The sequence below is a fragment of the Corella eumyota genome, chromosome 6 (assembly GCF_963082875.1).
Source record: "Corella eumyota chromosome 6, kaCorEumy4.1, whole genome shotgun sequence".
NCBI lineage: Eukaryota > Metazoa > Chordata > Ascidiacea > Phlebobranchia > Corellidae > Corella > Corella eumyota.
The window spans coordinates 1812906-1830218 of NC_137495.1; the positions used below are offsets into that span (position 1 = coordinate 1812906).

At 29.4% G+C, this 17313-nt stretch overlaps 3 protein-coding genes across 3 annotated transcripts; all 3 read right to left on the minus strand.

Moving 5' to 3' along the window:
* Window positions 1-508: 508 nt before the first annotated feature.
* LOC145755326 (uncharacterized) lies at window positions 509-5777 on the minus strand. The gene is made up of 17 exons (XM_082571552.1): window positions 5732-5777; window positions 4954-5415; window positions 4741-4848; window positions 4503-4616; window positions 4051-4350; window positions 3710-3886; window positions 3368-3556; window positions 2993-3219; window positions 2579-2749; window positions 2284-2518; window positions 2114-2210; window positions 1858-1998; window positions 1255-1404; window positions 1082-1164; window positions 917-1019; window positions 717-859; window positions 509-644 (listed from the first exon to the last, which is right to left on the minus strand). The coding sequence occupies exons 1-17, from the start codon at window positions 5775-5777 to the stop codon at window positions 598-600; spliced, it is 2793 nt and encodes a 930-aa protein (XP_082427678.1). The 3' UTR covers window positions 509-597.
* A 560-nt stretch (window positions 5778-6337) lies between these two features.
* LOC145755327 (uncharacterized) lies at window positions 6338-11606 on the minus strand. The gene is made up of 17 exons (XM_082571553.1): window positions 11561-11606; window positions 10783-11244; window positions 10570-10677; window positions 10332-10445; window positions 9880-10179; window positions 9539-9715; window positions 9197-9385; window positions 8822-9048; window positions 8408-8578; window positions 8113-8347; window positions 7943-8039; window positions 7687-7827; window positions 7084-7233; window positions 6911-6993; window positions 6746-6848; window positions 6546-6688; window positions 6338-6473 (listed from the first exon to the last, which is right to left on the minus strand). The coding sequence occupies exons 1-17, from the start codon at window positions 11604-11606 to the stop codon at window positions 6427-6429; spliced, it is 2793 nt and encodes a 930-aa protein (XP_082427679.1). The 3' UTR covers window positions 6338-6426.
* A 560-nt stretch (window positions 11607-12166) lies between these two features.
* On the minus strand, window positions 12167-16966 carry LOC145755320 (uncharacterized). Its single transcript, XM_082571546.1, has 16 exons — window positions 16612-16966; window positions 16399-16506; window positions 16161-16274; window positions 15709-16008; window positions 15368-15544; window positions 15026-15214; window positions 14651-14877; window positions 14237-14407; window positions 13942-14176; window positions 13772-13868; window positions 13516-13656; window positions 12913-13062; window positions 12740-12822; window positions 12575-12677; window positions 12375-12517; window positions 12167-12302 (listed from the first exon to the last, which is right to left on the minus strand). The coding sequence occupies exons 1-16, from the start codon at window positions 16628-16630 to the stop codon at window positions 12256-12258; spliced, it is 2304 nt and encodes a 767-aa protein (XP_082427672.1). The 5' UTR covers window positions 16631-16966; the 3' UTR covers window positions 12167-12255.
* Between the last annotated feature and the right edge of the window lie 347 nt (window positions 16967-17313).

Sequence of the window (17313 nt, forward strand, 5' to 3'; positions counted from 1 at the left end):
TAAAACAAAAATTGTTTTTTAATTGTCTTTAATAAACTTAAAATATAACAAATAAATTCCTGTTATAGAAACAATTAAGCTTATTACTTCCTTAGCCTATGCATAATAATATTACTTGCTCCTCTGTTCTGACTATTAATCCCGGATATAACTTTTTGACAGTTCCTTTACATAATTAAGGGTTTTGGTGCTTCCATTCCTTTATTCTTACTTATTAAAACGGATGTTACTGTATTGGTTATAAAACTGATATTCACCTGCCTATAATAAACTTAAAATATAAAAAAAATAAATTTCCTGCTATAAAACTATTTACAGATAAAGTAAGCTTATTTTTTCCTTAGCCTATACATAATTACATTACTGCTTCTTTGTTTATGAATATACATTCTGGCAGTTCCTTTACTTAATTGAAAGTTTAGGCTACACACACCCTTTGTTTTATTGCCAAACGTAAACCACATTTTAAGTGCAAGTATAATATTAAAAAGTTGTTAATAAAATTGCACTAAGAGAAATAAAAATAAGATTTGCAATAATGTATGGAATTTTGTTGTAAATCGTTATTCACCTGGAGACCAACTTTACGTCCAATTTTTATTTTACTGCCAAATTTTCATAGGTTTTGTTGCATGTTGATATTTCTAAAACACAAAATTAAACTTTAAAAACGTTTATGTAGTTTAAAACAAATTATATAAATCCACATAATTTACCTTCATAATCTCCATCAGTCTTTTCTACTTGTTTCATAGAAACATTTTGATTAATATTTGCATATTGTGTTTCATTGGAATTGAACCCAGTACCTCCAGGTGCAGAAGATTGATCAACGGTATTCTTCTTTAGAGTTTTGCGTCTTTAAAAAATATTTTCATTAAAAATTTAGGTTTTTATACTGGGTATGTTGGTTTACCTTTTGTACAAGAAGACAAGAATTGTGGTAAGAATGATCAAAAAAATTACTCCAAAAACAATTCCAACAATTAAACCAACATTAGTTAACTTTGGTGTGAAGGCTACAAAGATAAAATGATAAAGCATAATGAATCATAAAAAAATTTACACAGCTCTAACAAACCTTTTTTAGTAAATTGGGTAGCTTGGCTTTGCAGAACAGATATTGATCCATTTTGTAAAGGAGTTGTCACAATAACAAACATGCTAGAAAGTATTACAAAAATATTAAAACCTATTAAAAACTGATGTTTTTGGGGTATTTTCCACTAATTAAGACAGTTTGTGAGCACACACCTGTATGTTTTGACTGCAATAAGTTTTCTGTTGTCAGCAACAAACACAGAATTCCTTGGATTTGCGATGGATCTTTTACTTGTGTGTTTAGTAATATCACAAGTTGTAATTCTTTCATCTCCCAGTGTGATTGTTTGTTTGTCTTTAACACTGATACATTTAAATATAAATTAGAATCAACACTGATACATCAATTTACAGGCAACAGAGTAGTGTTAAGACACTCGCTACACCACATGAGGTCGTGGGTTCAATCCCCACTGCTGTCATGCTGTAGCACCCTTAATTAAGGTGCTATAAACAGTATAAACTCCTGCTGAGCCAATACTTAATCAGCGGCATAATTATGAGGCAATTATAATCTATAATATCCCAAACTGCTACAGGCAACTCAAGAATAGGTCAGAGTAACTGATGTTACTCTAAGTGTAGTTCACGCATTTGACCTTCCCACATCGATGATAAAGATATATATTCAAAAAAAATATATATATATAAATTAGAATTATCATGATATCAGAATGTCAGAGCTCTAAAAAAATTGAGTTTACAATATTATTTTTATTAAATCATATTGCTTTTGGAAAGAATATTAACTTGTACCTTTTCAATACAAGAGCAAAATAGGCTTGGTTTTCATTGTTAGTTAAAATTGTTGCTGTTAAAATATCATCCAGAGAAAGATTTTCATTCAATTTCATTGAATTCTCTTCACATTTACATCTTACCACTACCATGTAACAACTATAGAAAAAAAAGTACAATCTTTTTTTAAGAAGCCCAAATCGATTACACTACCTTAAAAAAAGTGTATTAAATACCTAATAAATAAATAAAAAATTACAAATACATTTTATACCTAATCGGTCCATTCACTTCATTAACTGCAGAAAGTTGGACATTAATTGTGTTTTCATTTAAATCATCAGTTTCCACTACAGGCTGGCTTGGTGCAACTAAAATATATTTTTAATTAATATTTTTATTTTTTGGTTCATCATAAAGTTAACAAACATTGATTAAACTTACCACTAGGTGCTGATGGAAGTAGCTCACATCTTCCGAGAGCAAAAACAGGGTTTCCAACTTCTAAACAAGTTTGAGGATAAACTGAAATATTGTGGCGACGATTGGGGAGAGCAGGAAAGGTGAATGATCGAGCTGTTGATGTTACATTTTGAATAAAACCCTCACTCCTAATTGTTGATGTCACAATTTCAACATTGTTCAAAGATGTTGAAACTGGTGATTTTGTAACTTTAATCTGTTAAGTTATATGAGTTAGAATAACAAAGTTTTAGCTTTAACAATTTTTAAATCTCACCACAAAGTAGTCAGGAGGAAAATCATTATCAGACCAGGACCATGTCACCAAACAAGTTTCATTTATTAAACTAACTTCAGCGTTGTCAACTTTTTCTTGTTGATATTCAGGTGTTCTTATTGTATTGGTAACAGAAAGACTTTTTGTACATTCATTTGGTGACACTGAAATCTGTAAAGTGCATAAAAATTAAAATAATTATGACTATTAAAATAAATAAACTATGTTCTAGTTTGGCTAAGTAAAGGTGCCTCTGATATTATTACTCCAGCTAAGTTTTTAATTATCATTAACCTAGTATATTAAAAGTCAATGTTATAGCTTCAATCGGATAATCTTTAAAGTTAAAGCAGTAGGAATTAAACCTTAGGCCTCACACAGTGATTTCCAGTTATTATTAACTAAATGCTGTACCTTAATATTATAAGTCTTATTGGTGCCAAGTTGTTGGAACTGGGTCAAAACATTCAGTTTGTTGGGAGTTACATCAGTGAATGTAGAGTAAGTTGAGTTTGAAAGTTGAATTCTGTGAACAACATCAACCAAAGTGGGTGAGGGTGACCATTGGACAGTTAAACTTGTGAAACCAAATCCAACACAGTCTGGAGTTGTCAAACTTAATATCGAGGGTTGATTTTCATCTTATTTAAAGAAAACAAAATAATTAACAAAGTAATTCCCAATTTTTTTTAAAGTTAATAGTTTAATACATTAGTAATTTAAATTTTTTATTATGAAACCTAATTAAATTTTAACCCACTTTTTTAAAGTGGGTTTAATAATACTTACATGGATATTGACAAATATATTGAGCAGCGTTAGAACAAGTTTTAACCCTCCATCTCCAATCTGTTAATCTACTTATAATCACACAAGAATATGAACTTGATGGTAAATCCCGATTCCAATTTGTGTAAGTTAGAACCTGATTATTTGGCCACAATGTCTCACTATTTTTCCATCTTAACCCTATCCATGCTTAAATATTACAAAAGGTTTATTAAATATTTATGTAAAAATAGTTTTCATAAAAAAAGTTAACTAATATCATTCTTTAATATAGCCTATATATTTATATACCATTTAAATTAATTTTCGTACAACACTACTTGTAACAATCTAAATACTCACCTCTATCAGTTACCCAAAATTCTGCAGATTTTTCAAGAGAAGTCTGTAATTTAGAATTTAAAATGGTGGCAAGATTTCCACCATTTTCTGAGCAGGTTGAGGAAGCATCATCAGCATTTTTTAAATCAAAATTTTTGGAAAACATAAAGTAACTTTGTTGAAGAGTCACATACCAAACTAAAAACCGAGCTCAATATTATTTAAGTTGTTTTAAATTTGCAACTATAATATTTGTTGCATAAATGTGACAGAGTGATAAAGCTATCCAAAATTGGTATGTTAAGTAAGCCTTCTTACATTAAAAACAATAAATAAAAAATAAATTTTAAAGCCTAACCAACCTTGGTTAATGTTAAAAGTATGGGGTAAACTGCTTGCTACTCCATTGGTGCCAACACAATAAATATTTCTAGAACCCAAACAACGACCACCACCCACTACAGTTAAGTTACTTGTCACTTCATTTCCAATATTTAAAGTTGTAATCATAAATAGAGAACCATTTTCCCCTCTTATTTTTTGAGTTTCATTGCCAGTTGAAATTGACCAAGAAATTATTGGTAATGGGAGACCTTTTACTTGGCAAGTTAGTGTAAACGTGTTTGCAAAAACTGGGTCAGTTGGTGAAAAAGACGACTTCACTAATTAAAAAATAAAAAATGATTGTATATATTGGGTTTTTAATACCCAACAATTAAAAAAACAAAAGTATTCAATCATTCTTAAAATTATTATTGATAAAACTTATGAATAAAAATTAATTTAATTTAAAAATTAAAATGTTTAAACTTACAAAATTGACATTGATCACCAGTAAATAATTCTAGACAATTACAGAAGGGTTTACCACCGCTATCAAGTGTACAAACTCCCCCATTTAAACAAACATAAACATTTTCGCAAATTTCTACGAATAAAATTTTTATTGGCATTTCATACAAAACAAACATGCTTATTAATCAAAAATATGTATATTAAGTGTATAAAATAACATACTTTAGCAAAAATATTAGTTATTAAGTTTATTTTACTTTCACATCGATTTCCTGAATAGAAAACTGGACATGAACAGATTGGGATTCCATCAACAACAGAACAAGTTCCACCATTTAAACAAATCTCCGAATTACTGCAAGATGCTAAAAAAATTTATATATTTAAAAAAATAAATACACTACTTATTTAATTTTGCTAGTTTAAGAAAACGTTTTTATGTATATACATTTAAAAAGTTGAAAAATTACCTTGACAAATGTAATACATTTCTTGATTCTTTCCATTATCAATCCATTTACCCAAACCCCCTTCTTGATTACTTGAAAGTTTGTTATTGGATAGAGGAAAGTTTGTTATTGGATAAACTTGTAAGTAAGAGGGTGGGGAGTCATTAGGTTCACCTGGGCGCCAGTTATTATAACTGTTTGCTCGATTGTATGGAACACCATTCCAGTAGTAAGTGTTTGTATTTTTATTTGTCTTTCCACCTGCCCAATAACCAACATTCCAAGGACTAGCAAATATACTAGAGTCAACAAACTGTTTCCATTCCTCTAGAAACTCGTTAATTTTATCTTGACGTTGTTGGGACCGAATCTCAACAAGTTTACCCCCGGTGTCTCTTAAACAAGCTGCTTGAGAATCATTCCAGTTGAGTAAAGTTGTGTTGTAGAACGTGATATTAGCTCCACCATCCTGGATAGTGGTAGCTACAAAATATTTACATAGAATTTTATAACATCAATTATTTTTTAGAAATTCAGAGCCTTTTCTAATAGAATGTTAGGGTAAGTATGAATTTTAAAATAAGAAATGAAAATACCTTGTGAGACAACTTCGCTAGTTTTGCACAGAAATAAAATCACCAAACACAACCCGATTAATTTAAAAACAAACATATTTATTAATTTAATAAATTAACAAAACAGCGCTTGTCTTTAAAAAAACTTAAAGTGTAACAACAAAATTCCTGCCATAGAAACAATTAAGCTTATTATTCCCTTAGCCTATACATAATAACATTACTTGCTCCTCTGTTCTTGATATCAACTACAAATATACATTTTGACATTTTCTTCACATAATTAAGGGTTTTGGTGCTAATATCTTCTACTCTTACTTAATAAAACAAAAATTGTTTTTTAATTGTCTTTAATAAACTTAAAATATAACAAATAAATTCCTGTTATAGAAACAATTAAGCTTATTACTTCCTTAGCCTATGCATAATAATATTACTTGCTCCTCTGTTCTGACTATTAATCCCGGATATAACTTTTTGACAGTTCCTTTACATAATTAAGGGTTTTGGTGCTTCCATTCCTTTATTCTTACTTATTAAAACGGATGTTACTGTATTGGTTATAAAACTGATATTCACCTGCCTATAATAAACTTAAAATATAAAAAAAATAAATTTCCTGCTATAAAACTATTTACAGATAAAGTAAGCTTATTTTTTCCTTAGCCTATACATAATTACATTACTGCTTCTTTGTTTATGAATATACATTCTGGCAGTTCCTTTACTTAATTGAAAGTTTAGGCTACACACACCCTTTGTTTTATTGCCAAACGTAAACCACATTTTAAGTGCAAGTATAATATTAAAAAGTTGTTAATAAAATTGCACTAAGAGAAATAAAAATAAGATTTGCAATAATGTATGGAATTTTGTTGTAAATCGTTATTCACCTGGAGACCAACTTTACGTCCAATTTTTATTTTACTGCCAAATTTTCATAGGTTTTGTTGCATGTTGATATTTCTAAAACACAAAATTAAACTTTAAAAACGTTTATGTAGTTTAAAACAAATTATATAAATCCACATAATTTACCTTCATAATCTCCATCAGTCTTTTCTACTTGTTTCATAGAAACATTTTGATTAATATTTGCATATTGTGTTTCATTGGAATTGAACCCAGTACCTCCAGGTGCAGAAGATTGATCAACGGTATTCTTCTTTAGAGTTTTGCGTCTTTAAAAAATATTTTCATTAAAAATTTAGGTTTTTATACTGGGTATGTTGGTTTACCTTTTGTACAAGAAGACAAGAATTGTGGTAAGAATGATCAAAAAAATTACTCCAAAAACAATTCCAACAATTAAACCAACATTAGTTAACTTTGGTGTGAAGGCTACAAAGATAAAATGATAAAGCATAATGAATCATAAAAAAATTTACACAGCTCTAACAAACCTTTTTTAGTAAATTGGGTAGCTTGGCTTTGCAGAACAGATATTGATCCATTTTGTAAAGGAGTTGTCACAATAACAAACATGCTAGAAAGTATTACAAAAATATTAAAACCTATTAAAAACTGATGTTTTTGGGGTATTTTCCACTAATTAAGACAGTTTGTGAGCACACACCTGTATGTTTTGACTGCAATAAGTTTTCTGTTGTCAGCAACAAACACAGAATTCCTTGGATTTGCGATGGATCTTTTACTTGTGTGTTTAGTAATATCACAAGTTGTAATTCTTTCATCTCCCAGTGTGATTGTTTGTTTGTCTTTAACACTGATACATTTAAATATAAATTAGAATCAACACTGATACATCAATTTACAGGCAACAGAGTAGTGTTAAGACACTCGCTACACCACATGAGGTCGTGGGTTCAATCCCCACTGCTGTCATGCTGTAGCACCCTTAATTAAGGTGCTATAAACAGTATAAACTCCTGCTGAGCCAATACTTAATCAGCGGCATAATTATGAGGCAATTATAATCTATAATATCCCAAACTGCTACAGGCAACTCAAGAATAGGTCAGAGTAACTGATGTTACTCTAAGTGTAGTTCACGCATTTGACCTTCCCACATCGATGATAAAGATATATATTCAAAAAAAATATATATATATAAATTAGAATTATCATGATATCAGAATGTCAGAGCTCTAAAAAAATTGAGTTTACAATATTATTTTTATTAAATCATATTGCTTTTGGAAAGAATATTAACTTGTACCTTTTCAATACAAGAGCAAAATAGGCTTGGTTTTCATTGTTAGTTAAAATTGTTGCTGTTAAAATATCATCCAGAGAAAGATTTTCATTCAATTTCATTGAATTCTCTTCACATTTACATCTTACCACTACCATGTAACAACTATAGAAAAAAAAGTACAATCTTTTTTTAAGAAGCCCAAATCGATTACACTACCTTAAAAAAAGTGTATTAAATACCTAATAAATAAATAAAAAATTACAAATACATTTTATACCTAATCGGTCCATTCACTTCATTAACTGCAGAAAGTTGGACATTAATTGTGTTTTCATTTAAATCATCAGTTTCCACTACAGGCTGGCTTGGTGCAACTAAAATATATTTTTAATTAATATTTTTATTTTTTGGTTCATCATAAAGTTAACAAACATTGATTAAACTTACCACTAGGTGCTGATGGAAGTAGCTCACATCTTCCGAGAGCAAAAACAGGGTTTCCAACTTCTAAACAAGTTTGAGGATAAACTGAAATATTGTGGCGACGATTGGGGAGAGCAGGAAAGGTGAATGATCGAGCTGTTGATGTTACATTTTGAATAAAACCCTCACTCCTAATTGTTGATGTCACAATTTCAACATTGTTCAAAGATGTTGAAACTGGTGATTTTGTAACTTTAATCTGTTAAGTTATATGAGTTAGAATAACAAAGTTTTAGCTTTAACAATTTTTAAATCTCACCACAAAGTAGTCAGGAGGAAAATCATTATCAGACCAGGACCATGTCACCAAACAAGTTTCATTTATTAAACTAACTTCAGCGTTGTCAACTTTTTCTTGTTGATATTCAGGTGTTCTTATTGTATTGGTAACAGAAAGACTTTTTGTACATTCATTTGGTGACACTGAAATCTGTAAAGTGCATAAAAATTAAAATAATTATGACTATTAAAATAAATAAACTATGTTCTAGTTTGGCTAAGTAAAGGTGCCTCTGATATTATTACTCCAGCTAAGTTTTTAATTATCATTAACCTAGTATATTAAAAGTCAATGTTATAGCTTCAATCGGATAATCTTTAAAGTTAAAGCAGTAGGAATTAAACCTTAGGCCTCACACAGTGATTTCCAGTTATTATTAACTAAATGCTGTACCTTAATATTATAAGTCTTATTGGTGCCAAGTTGTTGGAACTGGGTCAAAACATTCAGTTTGTTGGGAGTTACATCAGTGAATGTAGAGTAAGTTGAGTTTGAAAGTTGAATTCTGTGAACAACATCAACCAAAGTGGGTGAGGGTGACCATTGGACAGTTAAACTTGTGAAACCAAATCCAACACAGTCTGGAGTTGTCAAACTTAATATCGAGGGTTGATTTTCATCTTATTTAAAGAAAACAAAATAATTAACAAAGTAATTCCCAATTTTTTTTAAAGTTAATAGTTTAATACATTAGTAATTTAAATTTTTTATTATGAAACCTAATTAAATTTTAACCCACTTTTTTAAAGTGGGTTTAATAATACTTACATGGATATTGACAAATATATTGAGCAGCGTTAGAACAAGTTTTAACCCTCCATCTCCAATCTGTTAATCTACTTATAATCACACAAGAATATGAACTTGATGGTAAATCCCGATTCCAATTTGTGTAAGTTAGAACCTGATTATTTGGCCACAATGTCTCACTATTTTTCCATCTTAACCCTATCCATGCTTAAATATTACAAAAGGTTTATTAAATATTTATGTAAAAATAGTTTTCATAAAAAAAGTTAACTAATATCATTCTTTAATATAGCCTATATATTTATATACCATTTAAATTAATTTTCGTACAACACTACTTGTAACAATCTAAATACTCACCTCTATCAGTTACCCAAAATTCTGCAGATTTTTCAAGAGAAGTCTGTAATTTAGAATTTAAAATGGTGGCAAGATTTCCACCATTTTCTGAGCAGGTTGAGGAAGCATCATCAGCATTTTTTAAATCAAAATTTTTGGAAAACATAAAGTAACTTTGTTGAAGAGTCACATACCAAACTAAAAACCGAGCTCAATATTATTTAAGTTGTTTTAAATTTGCAACTATAATATTTGTTGCATAAATGTGACAGAGTGATAAAGCTATCCAAAATTGGTATGTTAAGTAAGCCTTCTTACATTAAAAACAATAAATAAAAAATAAATTTTAAAGCCTAACCAACCTTGGTTAATGTTAAAAGTATGGGGTAAACTGCTTGCTACTCCATTGGTGCCAACACAATAAATATTTCTAGAACCCAAACAACGACCACCACCCACTACAGTTAAGTTACTTGTCACTTCATTTCCAATATTTAAAGTTGTAATCATAAATAGAGAACCATTTTCCCCTCTTATTTTTTGAGTTTCATTGCCAGTTGAAATTGACCAAGAAATTATTGGTAATGGGAGACCTTTTACTTGGCAAGTTAGTGTAAACGTGTTTGCAAAAACTGGGTCAGTTGGTGAAAAAGACGACTTCACTAATTAAAAAATAAAAAATGATTGTATATATTGGGTTTTTAATACCCAACAATTAAAAAAACAAAAGTATTCAATCATTCTTAAAATTATTATTGATAAAACTTATGAATAAAAATTAATTTAATTTAAAAATTAAAATGTTTAAACTTACAAAATTGACATTGATCACCAGTAAATAATTCTAGACAATTACAGAAGGGTTTACCACCGCTATCAAGTGTACAAACTCCCCCATTTAAACAAACATAAACATTTTCGCAAATTTCTACGAATAAAATTTTTATTGGCATTTCATACAAAACAAACATGCTTATTAATCAAAAATATGTATATTAAGTGTATAAAATAACATACTTTAGCAAAAATATTAGTTATTAAGTTTATTTTACTTTCACATCGATTTCCTGAATAGAAAACTGGACATGAACAGATTGGGATTCCATCAACAACAGAACAAGTTCCACCATTTAAACAAATCTCCGAATTACTGCAAGATGCTAAAAAAATTTATATATTTAAAAAAATAAATACACTACTTATTTAATTTTGCTAGTTTAAGAAAACGTTTTTATGTATATACATTTAAAAAGTTGAAAAATTACCTTGACAAATGTAATACATTTCTTGATTCTTTCCATTATCAATCCATTTACCCAAACCCCCTTCTTGATTACTTGAAAGTTTGTTATTGGATAGAGGAAAGTTTGTTATTGGATAAACTTGTAAGTAAGAGGGTGGGGAGTCATTAGGTTCACCTGGGCGCCAGTTATTATAACTGTTTGCTCGATTGTATGGAACACCATTCCAGTAGTAAGTGTTTGTATTTTTATTTGTCTTTCCACCTGCCCAATAACCAACATTCCAAGGACTAGCAAATATACTAGAGTCAACAAACTGTTTCCATTCCTCTAGAAACTCGTTAATTTTATCTTGACGTTGTTGGGACCGAATCTCAACAAGTTTACCCCCGGTGTCTCTTAAACAAGCTGCTTGAGAATCATTCCAGTTGAGTAAAGTTGTGTTGTAGAACGTGATATTAGCTCCACCATCCTGGATAGTGGTAGCTACAAAATATTTACATAGAATTTTATAACATCAATTATTTTTTAGAAATTCAGAGCCTTTTCTAATAGAATGTTAGGGTAAGTATGAATTTTAAAATAAGAAATGAAAATACCTTGTGAGACAACTTCGCTAGTTTTGCACAGAAATAAAATCACCAAACACAACCCGATTAATTTAAAAACAAACATATTTATTAATTTAATAAATTAACAAAACAGCGCTTGTCTTTAAAAAAACTTAAAGTGTAACAACAAAATTCCTGCCATAGAAACAATTAAGCTTATTATTCCCTTAGCCTATACATAATAACATTACTTGCTCCTCTGTTCTTGATATCAACTACAAATATACATTTTGACATTTTCTTCACATAATTAAGGGTTTTGGTGCTAATATCTTCTACTCTTACTTAATAAAACAAAAATTGTTTTTTAATTGTCTTTAATAAACTTAAAATATAACAAATAAATTCCTGTTATAGAAACAATTAAGCTTATTACTTCCTTAGCCTATGCATAATAATATTACTTGCTCCTCTGTTCTGACTATTAATCCCGGATATAACTTTTTGACAGTTCCTTTACATAATTAAGGGTTTTGGTGCTTCCATTCCTTTATTCTTACTTATTAAAACGGATGTTACTGTATTGGTTATAAAACTGATATTCACCTGCCTATAATAAACTTAAAATATAAAAAAAATAAATTTCCTGCTATAAAACTATTTACAGATAAAGTAAGCTTATTTTTTCCTTAGCCTATACATAATTACATTACTGCTTCTTTGTTTATGAATATACATTCTGGCAGTTCCTTTACTTAATTGAAAGTTTAGGCTACACACACCCTTTGTTTTATTGCCAAACGTAAACCACATTTTAAGTGCAAGTATAATATTAAAAAGTTGTTAATAAAATTGCACTAAGAGAAATAAAAATAAGATTTGCAATAATGTATGGAATTTTGTTGTAAATCGTTATTCACCTGGAGACCAACTTTACGTCCAATTTTTATTTTACTGCCAAATTTTCATAGGTTTTGTTGCATGTTGATATTTCTAAAACACAAAATTAAACTTTAAAAACGTTTATGTAGTTTAAAACAAATTATATAAATCCACATAATTTACCTTCATAATCTCCATCAGTCTTTTCTACTTGTTTCATAGAAACATTTTGATTAATATTTGCATATTGTGTTTCATTGGAATTGAACCCAGTACCTCCAGGTGCAGAAGATTGATCAACGGTATTCTTCTTTAGAGTTTTGCGTCTTTAAAAAATATTTTCATTAAAAATTTAGGTTTTTATACTGGGTATGTTGGTTTACCTTTTGTACAAGAAGACAAGAATTGTGGTAAGAATGATCAAAAAAATTACTCCAAAAACAATTCCAACAATTAAACCAACATTAGTTAACTTTGGTGTGAAGGCTACAAAGATAAAATGATAAAGCATAATGAATCATAAAAAAATTTACACAGCTCTAACAAACCTTTTTTAGTAAATTGGGTAGCTTGGCTTTGCAGAACAGATATTGATCCATTTTGTAAAGGAGTTGTCACAATAACAAACATGCTAGAAAGTATTACAAAAATATTAAAACCTATTAAAAACTGATGTTTTTGGGGTATTTTCCACTAATTAAGACAGTTTGTGAGCACACACCTGTATGTTTTGACTGCAATAAGTTTTCTGTTGTCAGCAACAAACACAGAATTCCTTGGATTTGCGATGGATCTTTTACTTGTGTGTTTAGTAATATCACAAGTTGTAATTCTTTCATCTCCCAGTGTGATTGTTTGTTTGTCTTTAACACTGATACATTTAAATATAAATTAGAATCAACACTGATACATCAATTTACAGGCAACAGAGTAGTGTTAAGACACTCGCTACACCACATGAGGTCGTGGGTTCAATCCCCACTGCTGTCATGCTGTAGCACCCTTAATTAAGGTGCTATAAACAGTATAAACTCCTGCTGAGCCAATACTTAATCAGCGGCATAATTATGAGGCAATTATAATCTATAATATCCCAAACTGCTACAGGCAACTCAAGAATAGGTCAGAGTAACTGATGTTACTCTAAGTGTAGTTCACGCATTTGACCTTCCCACATCGATGATAAAGATATATATTCAAAAAAAATATATATATATAAATTAGAATTATCATGATATCAGAATGTCAGAGCTCTAAAAAAATTGAGTTTACAATATTATTTTTATTAAATCATATTGCTTTTGGAAAGAATATTAACTTGTACCTTTTCAATACAAGAGCAAAATAGGCTTGGTTTTCATTGTTAGTTAAAATTGTTGCTGTTAAAATATCATCCAGAGAAAGATTTTCATTCAATTTCATTGAATTCTCTTCACATTTACATCTTACCACTACCATGTAACAACTATAGAAAAAAAAGTACAATCTTTTTTTAAGAAGCCCAAATCGATTACACTACCTTAAAAAAAGTGTATTAAATACCTAATAAATAAATAAAAAATTACAAATACATTTTATACCTAATCGGTCCATTCACTTCATTAACTGCAGAAAGTTGGACATTAATTGTGTTTTCATTTAAATCATCAGTTTCCACTACAGGCTGGCTTGGTGCAACTAAAATATATTTTTAATTAATATTTTTATTTTTTGGTTCATCATAAAGTTAACAAACATTGATTAAACTTACCACTAGGTGCTGATGGAAGTAGCTCACATCTTCCGAGAGCAAAAACAGGGTTTCCAACTTCTAAACAAGTTTGAGGATAAACTGAAATATTGTGGCGACGATTGGGGAGAGCAGGAAAGGTGAATGATCGAGCTGTTGATGTTACATTTTGAATAAAACCCTCACTCCTAATTGTTGATGTCACAATTTCAACATTGTTCAAAGATGTTGAAACTGGTGATTTTGTAACTTTAATCTGTTAAGTTATATGAGTTAGAATAACAAAGTTTTAGCTTTAACAATTTTTAAATCTCACCACAAAGTAGTCAGGAGGAAAATCATTATCAGACCAGGACCATGTCACCAAACAAGTTTCATTTATTAAACTAACTTCAGCGTTGTCAACTTTTTCTTGTTGATATTCAGGTGTTCTTATTGTATTGGTAACAGAAAGACTTTTTGTACATTCATTTGGTGACACTGAAATCTGTAAAGTGCATAAAAATTAAAATAATTATGACTATTAAAATAAATAAACTATGTTCTAGTTTGGCTAAGTAAAGGTGCCTCTGATATTATTACTCCAGCTAAGTTTTTAATTATCATTAACCTAGTATATTAAAAGTCAATGTTATAGCTTCAATCGGATAATCTTTAAAGTTAAAGCAGTAGGAATTAAACCTTAGGCCTCACACAGTGATTTCCAGTTATTATTAACTAAATGCTGTACCTTAATATTATAAGTCTTATTGGTGCCAAGTTGTTGGAACTGGGTCAAAACATTCAGTTTGTTGGGAGTTACATCAGTGAATGTAGAGTAAGTTGAGTTTGAAAGTTGAATTCTGTGAACAACATCAACCAAAGTGGGTGAGGGTGACCATTGGACAGTTAAACTTGTGAAACCAAATCCAACACAGTCTGGAGTTGTCAAACTTAATATCGAGGGTTGATTTTCATCTTATTTAAAGAAAACAAAATAATTAACAAAGTAATTCCCAATTTTTTTTAAAGTTAATAGTTTAATACATTAGTAATTTAAATTTTTTATTATGAAACCTAATTAAATTTTAACCCACTTTTTTAAAGTGGGTTTAATAATACTTACATGGATATTGACAAATATATTGAGCAGCGTTAGAACAAGTTTTAACCCTCCATCTCCAATCTGTTAATCTACTTATAATCACACAAGAATATGAACTTGATGGTAAATCCCGATTCCAATTTGTGTAAGTTAGAACCTGATTATTTGGCCACAATGTCTCACTATTTTTCCATCTTAACCCTATCCATGCTTAAATATTACAAAAGGTTTATTAAATATTTATGTAAAAATAGTTTTCATAAAAAAAGTTAACTAATATCATTCTTTAATATAGCCTATATATTTATATACCATTTAAATTAATTTTCGTACAACACTACTTGTAACAATCTAAATACTCACCTCTATCAGTTACCCAAAATTCTGCAGATTTTTCAAGAGAAGTCTGTAATTTAGAATTTAAAATGGTGGCAAGATTTCCACCATTTTCTGAGCAGGTTGAGGAAGCATCATCAGCATTTTTTAAATCAAAATTTTTGGAAAACATAAAGTAACTTTGTTGAAGAGTCACATACCAAACTAAAAACCGAGCTCAATATTATTTAAGTTGTTTTAAATTTGCAACTATAATATTTGTTGCATAAATGTGACAGAGTGATAAAGCTATCCAAAATTGGTATGTTAAGTAAGCCTTCTTACATTAAAAACAATAAATAAAAAATAAATTTTAAAGCCTAACCAACCTTGGTTAATGTTAAAAGTATGGGGTAAACTGCTTGCTACTCCATTGGTGCCAACACAATAAATATTTCTAGAACCCAAACAACGACCACCACCCACTACAGTTAAGTTACTTGTCACTTCATTTCCAATATTTAAAGTTGTAATCATAAATAGAGAACCATTTTCCCCTCTTATTTTTTGAGTTTCATTGCCAGTTGAAATTGACCAAGAAATTATTGGTAATGGGAGACCTTTTACTTGGCAAGTTAGTGTAAACGTGTTTGCAAAAACTGGGTCAGTTGGTGAAAAAGACGACTTCACTAATTAAAAAATAAAAAATGATTGTATATATTGGGTTTTTAATACCCAACAATTAAAAAAACAAAAGTATTCAATCATTCTTAAAATTATTATTGATAAAACTTATGAATAAAAATTAATTTAATTTAAAAATTAAAATGTTTAAACTTACAAAATTGACATTGATCACCAGTAAATAATTCTAGACAATTACAGAAGGGTTTACCACCGCTATCAAGTGTACAAACTCCCCCATTTAAACAAACATAAACATTTTCGCAAATTTCTACGAATAAAATTTTTATTGGCATTTCATACAAAACAAACATGCTTATTAATCAAAAATATGTATATTAAGTGTATAAAATAACATACTTTAGCAAAAATATTAGTTATTAAGTTTATTTTACTTTCACATCGATTTCCTGAATAGAAAACTGGACATGAACAGATTGGGATTCCATCAACAACAGAACAAGTTCCACCATTTAAACAAATCTCCGAATTACTGCAAGATGCTAAAAAAATTTATATATTTAAAAAAATAAATACACTACTTATTTAATTTTGCTAGTTTAAGAAAACGTTTTTATGTATATACATTTAAAAAGTTGAAAAATTACCTTGACAAATGTAATACATTTCTTGATTCTTTCCATTATCAATCCATTTACCCAAACCCCCTTCTTGATTACTTGAAAGTTTGTTATTGGATAGAGGAAAGTTTGTTATTGGATAAACTTGTAAGTAAGAGGGTGGGGAGTCATTAGGTTCACCTGGGCGCCAGTTATTATAACTGTTTGCTCGATTGTATGGAACACCATTCCAGTAGTAAGTGTTTGTATTTTTATTTGTCTTTCCACCTGCCCAATAACCAACATTCCAAGGACTAGCAAATATACTAGAGTCAACAAACTGTTTCCATTCCTCTAGAAACTCGTTAATTTTATCTTGACGTTGTTGGGACCGAATCTCAACAAGTTTACCCCCGGTGTCTCTTAAACAAGCTGCTTGAGAATCATTCCAGTTGAGTAAAGTTGTGTTGTAGAACGTGATATTAGCTCCAGCGTCTTGAATTGTGGTAACTTTAATAATGAAAGTATATAAGTTTATTTTCTTCGTACTTTTAATACCAATTTTAAAACGTGGTATTCACGTGACTGAAAAGCTATCATGCGTATTAATAATAATAAATTATCACGATACGCACATATATTTATAAATGAGAATTTACTTTTAAAAAAATATTTTTCTTGTAGTGTTATTGCATTAATAAATATAAAAATTACCTTGAAGTACTACTATATTTGCCGAAAACAAAATAA

What these genes read in the sequence shown, in the direction of transcription:
- LOC145755326 (XM_082571552.1), bottom strand. Translation starts at nt 5,777, where the DNA reads ATGTCAAAATGTATATTTGTAGTTGATATCAAGAACAGAGGAGCAA. An exon ending in TGGTGATCAATGTCAATTTT is followed by an intron (nt 4,351 to 4,502) that starts GTAAGTTTAAAC and finishes TTTTTTAATTAG; the next exon opens with TGAAGTCGTCTTTTTCACCA. An exon ending in ATAAGACTTATAATATTAAG is followed by an intron (nt 2,750 to 2,992) that starts GTACAGCATTTA and finishes TGCACTTTACAG; the next exon opens with ATTTCAGTGTCACCAAATGA.
- LOC145755327 (XM_082571553.1), bottom strand. Translation starts at nt 11,606, where the DNA reads ATGTCAAAATGTATATTTGTAGTTGATATCAAGAACAGAGGAGCAA. An exon ending in TATCAAGAACAGAGGAGCAA is followed by an intron (nt 11,245 to 11,560) that starts GTAATGTTATTA and finishes AATATTTTGTAG; the next exon opens with CTACCACTATCCAGGATGGT. An exon ending in AATGTATTACATTTGTCAAG is followed by an intron (nt 10,678 to 10,782) that starts GTAATTTTTCAA and finishes AAATTTTTTTAG; the next exon opens with CATCTTGCAGTAATTCGGAG.
- LOC145755320 (XM_082571546.1), bottom strand. An exon ending in TTCCTCCTGACTACTTTGTG is followed by an intron (nt 14,177 to 14,236) that starts GTGAGATTTAAA and finishes ATAACTTAACAG; the next exon opens with ATTAAAGTTACAAAATCACC. An exon ending in GACTGATGGAGATTATGAAG is followed by an intron (nt 12,303 to 12,374) that starts GTAAATTATGTG and finishes TTTGTGTTTTAG; the next exon opens with AAATATCAACATGCAACAAA.